Below are 19,502 nucleotides of genomic sequence, written 5' to 3' on the forward strand. Positions count from 1 at the left end.
AGGTGTTGTTCCTTTGATTCAAAGGGCTTCCTTAGGAAAAAGTTACAATGGATTGGAATCCTCCAATATTCCTATGAAAATCTTTCAATTCGAAGAGGCCTTGAATAGATTCGACTTCGGCTTTATCAACTTCCGTGTCATGTAGAATCACAATATAAGCAAGAAATGATACTTGGTAGGTGCAAATGGTGGACTTCCCAAGGTTACCAACCAAACTTGCATCTTGTAAAGCATTAAAAACAACATGGAAATGGTTAAATGTCTATCCAATGATTTGTTATAAATCAGTATAACATCAAAGTGCAATTCCACAACTCATCTAGTGAAAGCACGTAAAACCTTATGCATCAATATCATGACAGTACTAGGTGCATTGGTTAATCGAAAAGGCACAATTAATCACTCATATAACCTGAATTCAATTTTTGATGTTGCTTTCTATCATTCACCCAATTTCATAAGAACTTAATGGTATCCACTACATAAATCAACTTTGAAAAATATGATAGAGCCGCTTAATTCATAAAGTATATTCTCTAACCTAGGAGTAGTCCGATAATCGAACAGTAATATTATTGATGGCTATGCAATCAACACAGATAAATCACGGTCCATCCTTTTTTGACACCAAAATATCAAAAAACAATCCATGAACTAAAGGAGTATAGGAGATCGTTTAGAGAGAACAATCCAATGTTTCCTTCGAATTGATACGGTATCGCGCACAGTAATAGTACGATCGGTGAGGGGGGCAGCACGCCGCCGATAGGAAAACAGCGGGCCGTACCCATCGCATACGTGGTAATATCCCACCGCAACGGATAAGAACGCCAGAACGGATAAGACCGGCCAGCCCAAAAGATCCAAGAGGCGCACTATATAATATTGAGATCACCCCACGCCGTACCTGTCACCGTCCATTACCATTCCATCCCGCTCCACCAGTCCACACCGCAGCAGCACGAGTGAGCTCGAGACCGAGAGGGGAAGAGAGGAGGAAGCGATACAGTACTACAGGCAACCATGGAGGTGGTGACCGGCAGCAACGGCGGGAGGCTGAACCCGTGGGCGGAGCCCTTCGTGCCGGGGAGCTGGTGCCGCCCCGCCCCCGTGCAGGCGGCCGCGGCGGAGGTCGAGGACTTCTCGCCCGAGTGGTGGCGCCTCGTCGCCTCCTCGCCGTCCTTCCGCGACAGCTGGCTCCGCGACTACGGCGACCTGGGGCTGCTGGACGCCGACGAAGGCCCAGATGACAGCGACGCCTTCTTCCCTCCGCCGCGCCACAACGGTACGTGACCAGACCGGCCCAGATCTACTTTCCTTCACGGTTGTTACCTTGTTGTTAAACCTGCCACCGTTGTTCGGAGCAGATGGGGAGGAGAGGAAGGGAGAAGCCGCCGTCAAGAAGAGCGGGGGCGAGGTGGCGCCCTGGGGGATCGAGAAGTGGTGGCGGGCGCACGTCGCCTCGCCGCCGGAGGTCCCGAAGTACGCGGAGAAGGCGCCTGCTAAGGTCCTGGGCGGCGGCAGGTTCAGCCCCCGCACCATCCAGCAGCCTCGCTAAGGGGCCTACCGGCCTCATCGCGTTCCGCATCGATCCATCGATCTTGGCATAAATGAAAAAAAGATAGAAAAAAATAGTAGTAGTTTGCGAGCTCTTCTGCTCTTAATTAGCTTTGCTTATGCTTAATTTCGTCGTGTCTCGTTCTAGTTTCCAGCTCAAGATCGAAGGGAGGTTCACTCCACTGCGCTGTGTATGTGTCTGTAAATGATGTAATAAGATGCAGTGATGCAATGACTCAATTCGGTGCGGTTTACCGGTTTTCGTTGCCTGATCTTTGGCGCTGTGAAATTTTAACATTGAAAGATAATGCATGAATCACATGCTGCATGTAGATTTCTGATGGATCCCACGGAGGAAAGCAGAGGTTCAGCATCGCAATCCAGAACGACTAAACTGAACTAATATTTAAGATAAAAGGAACTAGCTAGCTAAACAGCTTGCTCTCGGCATCTGTTGAAAGAACTAGCTAAACACTTTTTACAGAGTAAAACCTGCACACTTGGAAGATGAGTATGTAACATGCTGCTCTGGGCATCAATCTTCACTATAGATTCCATTTCCTGCTCTGTACTTTTGCATTGAGCCACAGCTTCCCTCGGTCAGAGCTGTTATATGTACCCCCACCTTTGGTCAGTCTTTTACCTATCACAGCTTCCCTCGGCAGTTTTCAGCACCACAGAAACATTCTGTCTGTGGACCAAAATGTTGTTCGAAGCTACGAGATGGACCAAAAAAAACAAAACTGAGATGAGAGTGCATCATAAAACATCTATCGTGAGGCAACTAGAGCATCTCTTCTGTGTACTTGCAACACTAATTTTCAAAAGTGAAGCAATAGAGGAAATGATTTTTAGTGCTTCCCAAAGGCCAAGTATTTTACTCAGGTGCAGTGCTATATGCCAAAGATAAATCCAGAGTCTAGGGCGGTTAATCTGGCTATCCTGTACCATTTTACACTGAACTCTGCCTATGCACAGTCACAATTATGTCTCGGCCATAAGCTTTTTCTCAACAAGTAATCAACCATTACTATGTTAAAAAATGTTGTTAAAACCAGACAAGAACTTAAAACTATAGTAACAAACTAACAATTATGACTTTGATGCCTCTGGAGTATTAATATAAACAAATTGCCGTTATGTTGAACTTATACTGCACCAGAATACTTCAAGTTTGGAAGATTTCAGTGATACAGAGGGATATTGGATCTAGCATCACCACTGCTGACATCCTTTCCAGACAGACCTAGTATTGTCGCTAGGATTTTATTTTTATTTATCTATGGTGTCAGTTTTTATTGACCAATGTAGAGCGAGGAAAACGAGAAATACAGTGGAGTACCAGAAAAGGAAAAATGATACTCCCTCCGTTTGTTTTTATAAGACGTTTTAGACAACTTGTTTTGTACTATTTTGAAGTGTCTGAATGTCTAAAACGTCTTATATAAGTGAACAGAGGTAGTAGTATGATTTAGTCAGGATAAAGATCCAGCTAAGCATCTGTATGGCTACACAAACTAACGTTGCAAACGATCTGGTGGTGTCAGAATGCATACAGATTAAACCAAACATCAATTTTAGCAGTACATACGGAAGAACGGCATATAAAGTGCGAGCCTGATTGAGTCTCTCACGTACCTGTAATTGTAGGTCAAGGGCTCACCCACTCGTATACCCTGTAAAGAAAACACACCTAGCCTTGTCTTGCCACTAACTTGCCTGGCAACAAACAACTCGGTTAAGCCATAAAATACACTTTAGAGAATAAAGGAACAGCCACTAAATCAACAAACACATAGGTTAAAGAAATCCATACGCCAAGCTTCTGCAAATAAGACATTTACCAATTTTCCAACTGACAGTTAGGTCTGCAGCTGTGGTTAAAAAAGCGGCAATCATTTCCTCTGAATGTTGCATCTATTATAAAGTTGTTGTTGACTTTACACATGTAGAAATTTTTATCTCGGCGCTGTCTCATGTCTTGAAGCCTTTCTTCACATCTCGCGCCATCTATAACTGGAATGGGGCATTATAATTATAAAATAGTATATGATCTAACAATAAATGGAGAGTATACTGAGGTGAGCACCAATCATTATTTTTTGTAGTATTCTAGAAATGAAACTAGCTTTTGATTTTAACAGACATGAACTCAAGTTAACAGCAATATGTTCAGCACCATAGCAGAATAGCTCACACAAAATCATTAGGAAGGTAATCACAAGTCATAATCTCCTGTAGAAGTAGGGGTTTAAACTATCTACAAGCAGATTATAAAGCAAACCAAAGAACGAATCTCAAATACCTTCTCCAACAAACTCTATCACAAAATCACCTTCCTCGATGGTTTCCAATGCTATGGCACCCCATCCACAATGTTGTGTCTACAGAAAAAACCCACCAGGGAGTTATTTGCCACACAAAAATCTCTTAACCATAGCTATATTACCAAAGAAAGTTAATAACAAGATGCACAAATAAAAGGAAACAAAAATATATTTATATTATTGGCGCACCAGATCAAGTTTAGGCATGAAATCACAAATAGAAAAATAAAATACTTTATAGAAACGGGGGAAGGAAGAGCAGTCATGAAATTAAAGAGTATGTTAACATTGTAAAAAAGGTTCTAAGTCGTGCAAGTTAAAACCTTTAATTACTTTTTGTCTTCTGAAAACATGAACAAAAGAAGTTCAATGAATTCCTTACCTTAACAACCCCGATCCTTTTCTCTCTGCGAAATGGTCTGTTAGTGCACTTATTTGAGCACTTGCAAGCCTGAGAGCAGCTAATGGACACAGACCTGTAGGAATTATCATAACTTTCTATAAAGAATTGTACATGCATTTCTATAAAAATGAACGCGTAGAAGCATTTTATAGAATATAATTACTCTAAACTCTAAGATACAGCGTTACAGTATACATCGGAAAAAACGTTTGCTGTTCAATTGGAGTATAGTAATCTGGAAAATCATTCTCTAATTATAAGCGCTTCAAATTCTGATGAGAATCATCTCATAAAAAACAACATTACACAGAGAATAAGGATCCCCCACAAGCATGCACGCAAGAAATTAAATTGGTTTGTACCTGCACGAGCATCTTATTTGACAGGTCAGAGGAGGGTCACAATCACTGCATTTAGCTTCAATGGCATCACCATCACATTTCTTCTTGACGAAATATACATCTTAGCTCATTGAGGAAATGAAAGATTCCAAAGTTAAAAGATAAAAATGAACAAAATATAAAAGGGAAACTGGTCAACTAGTTTAAATTGCAATCATATAAAGGATACTATGCTTCAAATGTACATATGGAGGTGGTTTTGTCACACTTTCCAACTCCTCCTTAATAGGGTCAATATTGAACTCTTGATCAGCATACGGGAGAGGTAATCGCCGGAAGGCTTCCTGTAAATGAATCAATACTCAACAATGAATACAGATGAAAGAAAAACTGTAAGAACAAAACCATTAATAGTCCACCAACGTCAAATTTTTTACGAAGGCAATACAACAGAGAAACAAAATTGGATAAGTTCTGTGTGTTCAACAATACAGAGAATCAAATGTGAAGTGGAACTATTAACCACCTCAATGTCATATGCTGGACCTGCACCCTGTAAGAAGCACATATCACACCGTCAGCAACATTAACAACAACAGAAATAACCAAAGCTTATAGAAATAAAGAGATCAAATAAAATGCATTCAACCATATTAAAGCAAATGGTATGGAATAAATTGTTGAATATTCTTTCTTTTAATGATTTTAGGAGAAGTAGACAGCAAAGAGAATATTTTGGAATGCATATTGGAGGCATTTACAATTGGAGGATGCCGTTTGCACGCCAACTTATCCGAAGAGGCCCTCCGTTGTCGATACACTAATAGAAGTTAAAAAATTGAAACCAGAGTGCAAAATCATCTAGCTTATGTTTCATAATAAGAACTTCAGAATTGGTGATACGGAATAAGAACATATGCGTGACATGGTAAAAGACTGTTGGTATGTCAGCATATAAGGTTGCTTCACGCAACCTGCTCAACAGTCTGTATTTCAAATTGAGAATCGTGGGGCTGCGGGTTATGGTCAGGAAGTATAATTCAAATTGCATCCCTGTGCATCATTACACTTAAGGCTTTAACTTATACTACCCTCTCATCAGCCAATATTAACAATCATATCAACCCAATACTAAATAAGCTTACCGTGTTTTTATTGTAATTCTCAGCTCTTGTCTATTAAGTAGAAAACTGTAAACACTCAGTCTCTATTATCTAGGATAAACTGCCATGATGCCGTAAAAACCCAATTATCCACAGTGCTATATTTTTGTAGGCACTGAAGATACAGTTTATATAAGAAACTGACAGAGAAGCACCAAATAGGGTGGATGAAGCATAGCATCAACCTCAATCGTTGATGGCCAAATACTCCAACTTTTCATTAGCTTTGAAGGATCAACAGATTCAGCCATTCTGTTTTGATGCAGCGAACACTGTGCACATGCAGGCATTACATGTTTCAACCGGTGCCAAGTTGTTCTCCTTTTGCAGTGAAAACATATCTACACAGTTAACAAAAATATGAGGGGATAAATAATCATAAATTGTTGAAACTAACAAAAACTTCAACGACACAAAATAGGTCCTCTAATTATTTCTTATTGGATGCACAGATAGGCATTTATATCTATAGTACTCCCTCTGTCCCAAAATAAGTGTCTTGAACTTAGTACAACTTTATTACAAAGTTGTACCAAGTCCGAGACACTTATTTTGGGACAGAGGGAGTATATCATTGTTTGTAATGTTGGAAACACTTATAATTTCTTTTTAGATATGTAACTTTGTTTCAGCAACTTACATGTCGAGGGCAGCTTCCATCACTTTTTTCAGAACAAACCTTGTGCAAGGTTACTTCACAGTGATGACCTGAACATCGCGTCCTTTCATCGGGCAGGATACTCCTCGAGCAAATCAGGCACTCAACCTAAATCCAAAGGATTTTAAAGATTCCTTCTTTTAGAGCATCAGTAGGGAATCACACTCACACTACCTTATGTAACATCCGGAGTACACATTAAAATACTGTGTGAACAGAATCACTTGATATTGATATCCTATATTCAGAAGCTTTAAAGTGGATCAGAATCCTATAGGAAGTGTTACTTGGCATCCTTCCTTCATTTCTTGACCAAGCTTTCACCTAATATTTAATTAACTTATAAGAGTCTGACAGTGTTTCTATGCAGAAGATTCCATACCCTGATCACCTTGATGTCCCTTATTACAATATTTATAGCATATTCCAGGATTATTGTTCCCTTATTTATCAGCAACCAGAGCTACAGAGAATGAATACAAGCAACGGCACAACACTTGTGTTTAATTGAACTCTCAATATTACAGCCTTCTTCTGTCAGTTCTATCAGAGTTGGGCGATCACATATGCAGCAACTTTTTATACAGGTTGTCAAAGCATCTTTGTCCAAAGAACATTCCAGGAACATATACTTTGGAAGGCACCCATATTTCCTAAGAATATCTACCCTCTTCAAAAAATTCAGTTTCTTCAGGTTGTCTTCAGATCAACACTCCGTTCTTGCACGCACTTAGGTAATGTCATTGAGATCAAGAGTTTGAGTCCCATCTCCTACCTTAACTGAAAAGACACATAGTTCCTCCTGTGCGCTCTAGCTTCTTTTTCTTGCATAGAGCTAAATTCTTCCATGTGTGCTCTGCATATATAACTTGAGATGCCACTATCCGTCCAGTTCATATGGTTTATATGTTATAGAACTCAATTTAACATTTTGTATCATGTTTCTGAAGTACTCCATGTTCTTTACTTGTGATGAACTATTGGAAACACAATGTGTGCCTTCAGTCCAATTGTCCGATAAAATGAATAACCACCTCACATTTTCTAGTGCGGTGACGTCCCTATTCAAATATAACCCTTATTCCACTGATTTGCACATCTTTGTCACAGTTCTTGTTTTCTCTCCAATTTCTGTGGTGATATCCAAATCCATCTAGTGTATCATTTGCTCTCAGTGTGGAGTGCTAATAACCGCATTGAGACCCATTGTTCTTTGTTCCAACCCATGTTCCCCTTTCGGTCTCTATCCCGAGTTCCGTGCCATCAGACAATCACCCCCATTTATCAGTTCATCCCGTTTCTAGCAAACCTAACATTTTCGTTGTCATCAAAGTCCTGTTTGACACAAGCTGGTAACTGAATTGCAGGCCTGGCAGTGGTACCGGCACGTACCTTCCTCGGCGCGCCTTTCGGGAGGAAAGGGAGGACGCACTCCTCCGCCGGGGCGCCTGACGCGGCCTTCGCTGCCCCCCACTCCTCCGCGCATGCCTGTACTGTCCGCCGCAGAGGCGCCGCGGGGGACTTGCGCCGTATCCGCGAGGACGACGGCGCCGCCGAGGGGAGGCCACGGACGCGGGTCCGGACGCTGATGCGCACCGACCGTCGGGGGTCCGTTCCTCCTGGGGACCCCGCCGCGGCCGGCGGGGACGGTGGCGGGGGAGAGCAGGGGGGCTGGTGGGGCGCCTGTGGGCCGAGGCGGGCGGAGCGGCGGACGGGCTGAGCGGCGGGCGCTGGGCGGGGAGGCCCCGCCATCGGTGGTGACACGGCGATCGGACAGGGCAGGCTTAGGGTTTCCGTGCGACGCGCGGGCGCGGGGTTGGGGGGGTTTGGGGAGGTTGCGGGGCGGAGAGGAGCGGAGTGGGGAAGCGCGGGGAGGGCGGGAAGAAGAAGAAGAGGAAGTGCGGGTGCGGTTTGGGTAGTTCCTTGGAGGAGTGGGGTCGTGGGGGGGTGGTGATGTGTATAACGCTTAAACAACGCTCGTTGTGACCGTTAAGGCAATTCGGCCACTGCATCTGCAAATGGTCCGGCTTGGGTGCGGCCCATAAAATTAGTACCTGCAATTTCTAAATTTTACGAATTGTCACTAAAAAGTACTCCCTCCATAAAGAAATATAAGAGCATTTAGATCACTAGTATATACAGTTCTAGAAAAACTAAAAATTATATACTCCCTTCATTCCTAAATATAAGTCGTTGGGGAAGTGTAAACTAAACTACCCAACGACTTATATTTCGGAACAGAGGGAGTACATTATAAACAAGTACAGTACATTATATAAAAAAGTAAACATGTTGTTGTGTTATAAAATCTCTGCATAAATTTAAATCTAATATTCATGTACTCCTAAAAATTGTTTCATATAATTTAACAATAGTGTTTCCCACAATTTGAGAATATGTTCATGTAGTTAAGTAAAACATTTCATACTAAAAAGATGTTAATGTAATCAAAAAAGTTTTGTATTATGAAAATCTTCATGTTCATGCATTAAGCATCTATGTAATCATATATATTAAAAACTGGTGTGGCTTTACGATGTGTTCATGTCTCAAAAATATGTTTGTGTAATTTTCAAAAAATATTTACTCATTTAGAAAAATTCATTTTAGAATGGTATATAATTTGAAAAATACTCATGTAATTAAAAAAATCAGGCAAGAAACATGCAATTAAAAAATGTTAAGTTATCTTACAAATGTGTTCGTATAATATTGAAAATTGTTCTCCCTTCTCAAAAACATTCACATATACATGTAATTTGAAAAAATGTTCACGTAAAAATATATTTCTTTTAGACAAACAGAAAAAGGGTAAACCAAAAGAGAAACAGCAAAAAGAAAAAGAAAAGAATAGTAGAACAAAAATAGCTAAAAAAAATACCGAGGAAACATCTACCAAATAGGGCTGACCCAATGATCCACCTTACAGCATTCACAGTCGTGAGAGAGGCCCCTATTATTTCTTGTCACGGAGTAGTGCTAGCATCTGCTTCCTCTAATCTAAAAAGTTGTTGGGGCCCCAACTGTAATGGTTTGTGACCAAGTAGCAATTTCACCTTAAAGTTTATCTAGGAAGGTTGAGCTTGCGGCTGATTCAAAGGATAGAAAATATTGGCCATGAGGAGGATGGGCGAGTTGGATCTCAATGAGGGCCATGATCATGCACACCGTCCTTATTTGGATGTTGAAGCATTGGCGGCCGAGATGGAGGCAAATGGTGAGGAGATGGATGATGTGGAGGAGTTTGCCGCAAAGTGAGCGAGGAGGCACGGGCAGCCTGTCTGGGATGGCAACAATTGTTGTTTCGCTGGACTACGGGTCTGGAACTTTTTGTGATCAAGCGCATGTAAAACCTATGGAGATGCACCTCTTTTTGGTTGTGATCGGGCGCTATGAAAGACCGCTCTTTAATTTGCTCATCTTGCTATGCATTCGATATGAAAGAGGTCGGACTTGGGCGGACGTTTAGGGAATGCGGCTAGATGACCGGCTTTCGTATCCGTGTCCGCAAATGAGTCCGCTGATAGATACTGTGTATGTTTTAGGGGACGGCGTTGGAGATGCCCTGACAATCATATGGTCAATCCACCTGGCTTCAAAATCTAGACTTGGCATGCGTATTTGTATTTTTCTGGATTTATTTCAATCTTTTTTGTGTTCATTCCTTCCAGGGAGACAAGGTTCTCGTTGACTACAAGGCTCATGTGTTAAGTTCGTCAATCTCAAGGTTGGTCTGCTTAGTCCTTTAGAGGTGCTTATCAGGGCAAGGTCTGCCTTCTTACGTTCATAAGGTGAGTGTTCGTACATTTATACGAGTGTCTGCGTTTGCACAGTTTTTTCTAAGAAAAAAGGCTTATGGTCACTCCACACCATCAGATTACTAGTCATGAGCAAAAAAATCCACTAAGCATGAAACATGGCAAAATCATTTATCTCTGATGAAAGAAATGGGATCATCCTCCACAGAATAAGTAGGCAACCAAAAAAGCTCGGTGTCGATGTATTTCTCTTTTGTAGGCACGAACCAGTGCCCTCCAGATCCAATTTTTTTTAAAAAAGAAAAGGTAACAACAACACAGGGAAAGAATGAATCAACAGCTGAGCATTCTGATGAACGGGACGGGAGTCGGAAGGCATTGATCGTCACGAAGGGTAGAGCGCCAAGAACTTGGGAGACAAGCACGGTGAGCTCCTCCAGATCCTGGAGTGCAGCTTGAGCACCTCGTGCGCCTTCTCTTTGGTCTTCACCCCGCACAGCTCGGACCGCAGCGCCAGGCACAGCTTGCCCACGACGCCGGCCTGCGCCATCTCCTGCAGCACGGCCGGCGTCGCCGCGTGCCGTGCGACGGACCTCAGCACGCGCACCGCCCGCTCGCTGGCCGCCTCCGACACCCGCAGCACCTTCTTGCCCACCACGGCCACGCCCGCCGCGTGCGCCACCAGCTCGGCGCGCCCCTCGGCGCACGTGCACAGCCGGTCCAGCACGGCCAGCGCGAGCTCGCAGACCCGCCGCTCGGGCTCGTCCAGCAGCAGCTCCACGAGCGCCGGCACCGCGCCCGCGCCGACGATCTTGACGCGGTTCCGGCCGTACGGGCAGAGCGCGGAGAGCGCGTGGAGCGCCGCCTTGGTGGCGCGCGTCGAGACTCGGTCGCGGACCACGCGGATCACCTCGGCGAGGAGCTCCTGGTTCAGCCCGATCACCCAGGCCGGCACGGACACGTCGGCCAGGGACCTCACGAGCCGCACGGCCTGCGCCCTCGACTGCAGGTTGGACGAGCGGAGCACGGCCGTGAGGGACTCCGCCAGGTTGCCGTGCCTGGACACGATGCGGACCAGCTCCTGCTCCGGGATCCGGAGCGACGCGAGGACCCCGACCGCCTCCTCCCGCGCCGTGGAGCAAGCGCTGGCGCCGGTGAGGACACGAGACAGCGCGTCGAACACGCCATCCTGGGACTCCAGCATTGCCCTCGTGTCCTCGCACTCGGCCACCAACTCCCCCAGCTTCCTGAGCGCGCCGACCTGGGCAGCGGCGGCGTCGGAGAGCAGCGACGCGAGCTCGTCGCGGTGCACGGGCCTCAGCGCGGCCACCTCCCCCTCGACGTCGGAGCCGGGGGAGATGGACGCGACCCAGGAGCCGATGAGGCGGCGGAGGGTGTGGTTGGGCGTGAGCTGGAGCTCCGGCTCGAGCGGCTGGCGCGTGACGGGGCAGGTGCGCTGGCTGGTGCTGCACGCGGCCGGCGCAGCAGACGCGGCGAGCCAGCGCGAGATGGCGGCGCGGTCGTAGGAGATGCCGGTGGGCAGCGTGACCGGGTCGCGCATGAGCTGGAGCGAGATCGGACAGAGGAAGTAGGACGGCACCTCGGCGGGCGTCGCGGTCGGCGGCACCATGGCTGCCATCTTCACCGGAACTGATTAGTAGCTCGGCCGCAGCACGTTAAACGCGTCCGGACGAAATGCGCCGCGGGTTGACGAAATGGCGGTGGGGCGCCGGAGCGGGATATATAGTAAGCCGGTTGGTGGCCCGTGGCCGGTGCGCGCGCGTCCGCAAGTTGGAGCTCTAGTTTATTCGTGCTAGCTAGCTATCTGTGGGTTTTGGAAGAAGAAGTTGGAACGAAGAAGACCAGCGGAGCGGGCGGGCGGGGGCGCGGCTTGCGGAGGCAGCTGTTGCCTCCGGATTATTTAACGTCGGGATTCGTCGTGGTGGTGTTCACATGCATCATACAGTATCACATGGCTGCCCTTTGTTTACTGGTCGCTCGCGGTTCGGGTCAGAGCGGAGCTGCGTTTACGGACTAGGCCCTCGCTTTGTGGTATTTCCAAATTAGGTCCGTAATTACTCCTCCATTTGACATTTTGAATAGTTGACTTTCTGGGGCGTTCGTGCGTTAACGTCGCGGTAGCTGGGTTTCTCCTCTAGCTTTGCTTCTCCGGCCTTCACGTTGGAAAAGTAGGCGACGGTTGTGAAACATGTGGTAGCGATAGATAGATGGCAGCTCCCATGGCGGCCTCGACTTTTCCTTTCACTACCGCGAGCTAGCTTTGACTCGCTAGGTGCATGTGCAAGCTGATCCAGTCCTACCGAGCTGGCTTGGCTGTAGCACGATCTTAACGTTTGACATGCCACCGATTTGCTTGGTGCAGATCCCCCGAGAGAGTTCCATCCGTAGTTCAAAAAACTCTGAACTCCTATCGGCAGCTCAAAAAACTCCTATCGGTAGTTCCAATGTTGCGGAAAAACCCCTAGTGGTTCCTGAAATGTCTACAAGCTCAGGCCCCTTTGCACAAAGGGGGCTTGCATGGGACGGGATGGGATTGGCAGATTGGCAGAGTGGGGAGGCTCGATCGAACGGTTGACCTGGAAAATTGCAGAGGTTAACATATTTGTACGAATAGGCAGGAGGCGCTGTCCCTGCTCTGTGAGCCGTGTTGTTAATGTTCAGATCCCTGACCCTGCTGGGTGCTGCTATGTTCCGTCTATTGAGATGTGCGCACCGCGGCGAGGTGCTGCCATCCCATAGGCTTTGACTACCTAATTCTGACTTGTTTAATGCTTCACCTGATCGATCTGAACCTATGTAAATCTGCTCCAACCTGTCACGCTGAGTTTTCTAAGTCCCGCGCCTTCAGAATCTTTCCATGGATCCCTCTTTCAATGGCTACGATCTATCTTTTCTTATATCGATGTCGTCTTTTAGAGAGGGGTTATATAGTCCTATCTTTTATCCTAACTTTTTTACAAGATCTGGCTCTCAAAAGTTGTCGTTTTAGATAGACCTACAAGTTAATAATTTTGAAGAAAAATCTGACGCTTATCTTTGGATTGATACTTGGAAACCATTCCTACAAATTACTTTTAAAAGTAATACCAATAACACAAATTTGTTGAGTTTATGATATGTTGTAATTAGATTGGCGCTCAATTAGTAGCGCTTAGCCACCATATTGACTTTTTTTGTAACCATGAAGGAACAAAATGTATGTTGTTGGTTATGAATTGGTGATGTATAGATGTCACACATATAGGCAAATAGTAGTTGAATTCCATGAGCACCAAAAGCATTAGGTTGATAGTATTTTATTCCTATGCCGCATTTGAACTTGTTGCATGGACGTGGTGGTTGTTTTATTAAAAAAAAAGCGAGGCGAAAACCTTTTTTCAGAGTAGGTGGTTGTGCACCAGGTTTAATGTTTGTGTGTCCTACTAAGATAGATTAGTTTACTCAATGTTTTTCAAAACGAAAATGGTTGAATCCCACTAAATGATGATATGTCGTATAAATCAATGCTCAACTTCTGCTGGAACTTGACACATGAATCTAGCTAGACAACGAATTATTTGATATTCCCTATTGTTGGTTCCAATCTAAACACACATAACAAGAAATGCCATCTGACCAAACTGTTATATTATAAAAACAGTTTCATCCACAATTTTGCAAAATCTGGGAGCACATACAGTTTACGAGAAATAAATCTAGCACCCCCTCCGTTTTTGTATACAAAGGCCACTTTGCTTCGTGTCAAACTCTGACTTGTAATTTTGGTTGACAAAATATAAGTTACATGCCATCATATATATCATCGGAAAGTTTTTTGAAATGTGCATGCGATGACATACTTTTTGTGGCATATAACTCCTATTTTATTGATAAAATAAATGTCAAAAGTTACTAGACATAAAAATATGCAGTGTCTTTGTATGCAAAAATGGAAGGAGCCCTCCCTATGGTAGATATCATCTCATATACCATACGCCCATCCATTTAACCACGGCTGCTATCAGAACAGGGTGTTGATACTATAAGACTCTTTGTGGTTAAGCTAGCATATGCACGAACGAATGAATCATTCCAGCTTACATTGCACTCCAGATCCGTGCAGTCCGGATCCAAGTACATTTGCATCATGTCAACGATAATACTATTCAAGAGATCTCGTCACCGACGTTCCCATAAAAAGAAGGGTTTGAATTGCTAACCAAAATTCTTCCATCACTCTTCCAACACTAATTAAATCGAAGTTTGTCAACCAATTTCCAGCCTAATTAATAGTTGTGGGCTTGTGGCTCTGCTAGCTACTATAGTGTCCACTACTACCTCCTCTCGATTTTATATGTTTACGTGTATCACCGGATCGACAATTTAACCAACATAAGGTTGGTCGTAGTGCGCAGTATCATAAACTGGTATCATGCATAGTGCATACTATCATATGTTGGTTCCGGAGATGATCTTATATATTGTCATGCAAGACACATAAATAGCACATCATTTAATATACGGAAACACTAATGCCCATACGTGTGGGCGTTTGCATCTCGCTCACACTCGTGGATCCGCGTCCGTTTGTGGGTGCATGAATCTTGACATGTTTGTGGTGCCATGTAGGATTGGGCTGGTGTGTGGGCATTCACCCGGTCGTCCACATGTCCGTTTCACCACATGAAGGGACCGACGTGTGGGCGTTTAGCAGTTCGCCCACACGCCAATTTTCACTCACGCACAAGGACTGGTGTGTGGGCATTTGCCATCTCACCCACACGCCCGTCTCCTCTCCCACATCCAAGCTGTCAGTTGTCATGTGTTTTGCAGTGTACATGGCAACTGCCCTAGTGTGCTTGTAAGCAAATGACAACTCTTTTTTTTTATCCGAACATGTCAGTTGCCATGTGTTTTGCAGGGTACACAACAACTGCCCTAGTTTGCTTGTAAGTAGATGACAACTCTCTCTTTACCCGAACATGTTGTTTCGTCATGTCTTTTTGTAGCGCTACACGACAACTGCCTAGTGCTAGTAGGTGTCAACTCCTAAGGTTTTCAAATCATGGCAACTGTTATAAACCAGACCATACATGACAACTGTTTAGTGTTAGTAGGTGGCAACCTCTAAAGTTTTCAAATTATGGCAACTATAGTAAACCAGACCATACATGGCAACAGCTGCAGTTGTCCAAAATGGCATCTTGCACTTGACCTGAGATGACAATTGCAGTTGAGCAACCATGGCAACTGTAGTTGTCCGACATGACAACTGTAGTCCAGCAACATGACAATTGCAGTTAAACAAACATTGAAGAGGGTCCGGACCATGGCAACTACGGGACGCGTGCTGACTGTCTCGCGGGGCCGTGCGAGACCGTGAGGTAGGTGGTTGAGAGAGGTCGTGTGGCAACTATCCATTTTGCCCACACGTAGGCGTGTAAGAGGGACCGCAAGGAAAAAAAGAGGCGTGTGGGCGCTAGTTGTTTTGCCCACATGTAGGCGTGTAAGAGGGACCGCAAGGAAAAAAGAAGGCGTGTGGGCGCTAGTTGTTTTGCCCACACATAGCCGCGTGGGCTGGTCCTCTTAGACACCACACAAAACGTGTGGCCAGACCCCTTAATGCCCACACGTGTGGCAGTTATCATCGTCCTTAATATAATACAATATCATATCATGATACTCACTCATCTTTTTCTTTATTTAATTATATGTCACCTTATCTAAATTGCTTACTCCCTCCGTTTAGGTGTGTAAGTCATCTTACGAAAATCAAATAATCCCAAAACACTTAGGCGCGATGCATTAAATTCGACCTCGTTTTTTTCTTGACATATCAACCAATAAGAGATGTGGGGTGTGCATGCTTTTAATGACTTGAGACTACCAAACACGACATGCAGTGGTTAGTTCATTGCATGCAATGCTATTAATTAGCAAATGAATATTAAGTTCTCTCGTTTTCTCCTTCTTCTTGGTCACGGTGCACAACCTAAGATGACTTACTCACCTAGACGGAGGGAGTAGTTGACGTGCATGATAATTCATATAATACTTCAACTACGACCAGCCTAATACTCCCCCTATTCCTAAATGTAGTGCGCATAGGAAAGTTCAAAAGTCAAATTCTCCCTACTTTGACTACATTTATAGATGACAAATATCTACATCTACAGTATTAAGTAAATATCATTAGATGCATCATTAAGCATATATTTATATTATATTTGTTTGGTATTATTTTGGTTGATGCTTTTCTCACTAAACTTGGTCAAACTAAACAATGTTTGACTCCTAGGAAATTCTATGCGCACTACATTTAGGAATAGAGGGAGTATGAGTTACATATATATGACAAAACTTATACGGTTATAAAATTCAAATACATTACTTTTAGAAATATATTTTTTGCGATATACAATTCATATTGCATTGGTAAATTAACGACCTATAGACACGGGAAGGACATATAACTGAAAATGCCTGTCCGGGTTGACTTTGGGAACGATGCGCGAACGGTTCTTCTCAGCTCCATGTGGTGGTGGATGCAAGTGCCTGTCCAACGCCAACGTCGTTTACTTTCTGCCTCTTCGATGGTCCGACTGGGAGAACGCCTGCATGGTACTCCACGTTGGACGGCCGGGCCAATGCATGCATGGCTGCCGTGAGAACGCGCGCGCAGAGTTGACCTTTAGGGCTCTCGCCATCACCAGCGACTGCTCGACGGTTCGAGCACATGTGAAAAACTCGCTGCTCGTGCGCCTCGAACGCCTTGAGCTCGCTCGGCAGAAAGGGCTGACCGGTCTACTGCGTGCTCGCTTAAGCGCGTCACCGTCTGGATGGGCCAGCCGGACCGGACCGGACCGGTGCGCGTCGGTGCTCGATCGATGTGATAGTGGCTGCACTCATATAATTCATTCCGCAGGTACGAAATTTCTAGATTTGAGATATGTTATTTTTACAGGAGGGTGTACAGTACATGTGAAGTTGACGCGTGGATATGTTGGTATTCTTGGATCGAAATACTACGACCCGATGGCATTGGAAATAACGAAAATGTTGAATAAATGGCAGAGCGCGCGAGACTTCGCGGTACTGATATTGCTTAGCGATGGAACGTGGTTCCAATGATGGAGGCAACGGTGGCAAATGATACACACGTCCCCGCGTAGAGGGAACGAGTCATTGGATCAGGCTTTGTGGTTTGCTTTCCCATTTATTTGGAGTCAATTCATCCCTAAAATTTCAAAAAAAAAAATATTGAGAAGTTTTAGCTCAATCTATATACCAAATATGTATGTGGCAACCGTGTGACATATTGCAAAAACGACCTAACGCATCAGGTGCCGTTCGATTTGGATCATGCGACACACAAGTTTTTGCTCGAACGCCCGCCACAATCCTTCGTGCGACTGCATCCCAACTGCCCCGACGCCCAGGCATCTTTCCATCCACAAACGAGGCCACTATCCACTCTTCCTCCCGACAAGGAGGCCCGTCGGCTTGCTTTTCCTTCCTCCCGAAGGCGACGCAGCCGTCGCCCCGCTCCTCCTTCGTTCTGCCGGCGACGAGGCGACGGGATGGGATCCCCCGGCATGACCTTCCTGATTGATGCTCCACGGCGGCGCGATGGAGTGGGAGACGGTGCAGCACCTGAACCTCCGCCATGCGCCGCCGCCGCGGGGCCGGCGCGCCCGCTGTAGCCGCACGGCGCCGCCTTCCGCGCCTCCCAGGTCGTTGTCATTCATGGCCTTATTTTCCTGATGAAATCGTTCATGCACGCACGCACACGCCATCGTGGAAACGGGCTTTCCACCGGGAGGCAGAGAGAGACACAACCAAGCCAAAATTATCGGGCGGCTCGAGCAGCACGCTTCGTACTGAAAGCAGTGGACGGTGGTGAGGTTATCTGTCTCATGGCCTTATATCTGAAACTTGTAAAGAAAAGCAGCAGTTTATTAACTGAAAACTGGGCATTTACCACTCCACATCCTCATCAATCCATCACCAAATAACAGAGATCCTTTTTACCTTTTATTAATGCTTGATCGTTACTCTTCCTGGCGCGTTGATCAAGCATACGACTCACCTGTCTATGTGGTTTCTGATGAGAGAACTTTCTTTCTTCCTATAAATTTTAAGTCTGAACTTATTTTAAAATTGAAAGTTGACAGTCCAGTTTAAACTAGTTGTTCTGAAACTGAAACTTGACGCTTGGCTCATGCTATATTAAGAACCTCTGAACTTGACGCTTGGTCGTATGATATTCTTTTAGTAGTATACAAATGAACTACTGAAAAGGCATACACTATACTAATAACGAACCTCATTTGTACCGCTGAAATTAGGTTTGAAAACTTTTACTACTGAATCTCATATGCTAAAGAACCTCTCAACCTCATACACTACTAAAGACCAAGTTTCAGAACCTCAAACAGTACTAAAAGCCTCTGAACTTGAGGTTTATACTACTAAAGACTTTGACACTTACTACTAAAAATCCCCATATTCTATACTAAACCTTAATGATGTAGAAGTTATGAAAACTCATGCTATTTCAGACGCTTGACATTACATCATTTCAGTAGTACAAATGAGGTTATATGTCTCTCTGTTCTTATACTTTACATCATTTTAGAGGCTTTTCTAGTAGATCACTTGTACTACATTTTAAGACCTGACTTGCGCATAAAACACCGTGATAAATTTGACCCGAAATAAAATATTATAAAAATATATCATTTATAACTTCTGTGTAAATATTATGGTAATTTATGCATGACATACCTGATAATTTACGTAAAAACATCACATGGTAAATTTGACCCCAGAAAAATATTATTGAAAAACAAACCCAGTAACTTTTAAGCAAATAGCATGGTAGTATACACACTGCAGACATGATAACTTACACAAAAACAGCGCGTTAATTTTGATCTATGGGAAAAAATTGTTGAAAACGTACCCTCGGTAAATTTTGTGGAAACATCGTGGTAATATACGCACCACAAACTTGAAAACTTAAGCAAAAACACCATGATAACTTTGACCCGGATGAAGGAAGTTATTGAAAAGCATACACTCGGTAACTTATGTGTAAATAACATGATAATTTACCCACCGGAGACCTGATAACTCTTGTTCAAACACCATGATAACTTGTTGACTCTGAATTTTTTCATTGAAGAACATTACCCCCAATAACTTCTAGGTAAATAGCACGGTAATGTATTTACCGTAGATACAAAAACTTACGCAAAAATAGTACGTTAGCTTTGACCCATGGAAAAAGTTG

The 19,502-nt window shown here is 44.4% G+C and overlaps 3 protein-coding genes across 3 annotated transcripts; 1 reads left to right on the forward strand and 2 right to left on the reverse strand.

Annotated features, from left to right (window-relative positions):
• The first annotated feature begins 893 nt into the window (after positions 1 to 893).
• Positions 894 to 1,826, forward strand: LOC123071527 (protein EARLY RESPONSIVE TO DEHYDRATION 15). The gene is made up of 2 exons (XM_044495104.1): positions 894 to 1,285; positions 1,368 to 1,826. The coding sequence occupies exons 1-2, from the start codon at positions 1,024 to 1,026 to the stop codon at positions 1,556 to 1,558; spliced, it is 453 nt and encodes a 150-aa protein (XP_044351039.1). The 5' UTR covers positions 894 to 1,023; the 3' UTR covers positions 1,559 to 1,826.
• A 28-nt stretch (positions 1,827 to 1,854) lies between these two features.
• On the reverse strand, positions 1,855 to 8,306 carry LOC123071526 (histone-lysine N-methyltransferase ASHR3). The gene is made up of 11 exons (XM_044495103.1): positions 7,842 to 8,306; positions 6,432 to 6,557; positions 5,977 to 6,132; positions 5,155 to 5,181; positions 4,858 to 4,972; positions 4,650 to 4,749; positions 4,267 to 4,360; positions 3,863 to 3,941; positions 3,402 to 3,573; positions 3,196 to 3,276; positions 1,855 to 2,273 (listed from the first exon to the last, which is right to left on the reverse strand). The coding sequence occupies exons 1-11, from the start codon at positions 8,199 to 8,201 to the stop codon at positions 2,204 to 2,206; spliced, it is 1,380 nt and encodes a 459-aa protein (XP_044351038.1). The 5' UTR covers positions 8,202 to 8,306; the 3' UTR covers positions 1,855 to 2,203.
• A 2,060-nt stretch (positions 8,307 to 10,366) lies between these two features.
• On the reverse strand, positions 10,367 to 12,087 carry LOC123065991 (E3 ubiquitin-protein ligase PUB23-like). The gene has a single exon (XM_044489168.1). It carries the CDS (start codon positions 11,844 to 11,846, stop codon positions 10,593 to 10,595), a length of 1,254 nt encoding a protein of 417 aa, XP_044345103.1. The 5' UTR covers positions 11,847 to 12,087; the 3' UTR covers positions 10,367 to 10,592.
• Positions 12,088 to 19,502: the final 7,415 nt, after the last annotated feature.

The sequence above is a fragment of the Triticum aestivum genome, chromosome 3B (assembly GCF_018294505.1).
Source record: "Triticum aestivum cultivar Chinese Spring chromosome 3B, IWGSC CS RefSeq v2.1, whole genome shotgun sequence".
NCBI lineage: Eukaryota > Viridiplantae > Streptophyta > Magnoliopsida > Poales > Poaceae > Triticum > Triticum aestivum.

What these genes read in the sequence shown, in the direction of transcription:
- LOC123071527 (XM_044495104.1), top strand. Translation starts at nt 1,024, where the DNA reads ATGGAGGTGGTGACCGGCAGCAACGGCGGGAGGCTGAACCCGTGGGCG. An exon ending in CCCTCCGCCGCGCCACAACG is followed by an intron (nt 1,286 to 1,367) that starts GTACGTGACCAG and finishes TGTTCGGAGCAG; the next exon opens with ATGGGGAGGAGAGGAAGGGA.
- LOC123071526 (XM_044495103.1), bottom strand. Translation starts at nt 8,201, where the DNA reads ATGGCGGGGCCTCCCCGCCCAGCGCCCGCCGCTCAGCCCGTCCGCCGC. An exon ending in AAAGGATCGGGGTTGTTAAG is followed by an intron (nt 3,942 to 4,266) that starts GTAAGGAATTCA and finishes TTTTTTCTGTAG; the next exon opens with ACACAACATTGTGGATGGGG. An exon ending in GATAGAGTTTGTTGGAGAAG is followed by an intron (nt 3,574 to 3,862) that starts GTATTTGAGATT and finishes GCCCCATTCCAG; the next exon opens with TTATAGATGGCGCGAGATGT.
- LOC123065991 (XM_044489168.1), bottom strand. Translation starts at nt 11,846, where the DNA reads ATGGCAGCCATGGTGCCGCCGACCGCGACGCCCGCCGAGGTGCCGTCC.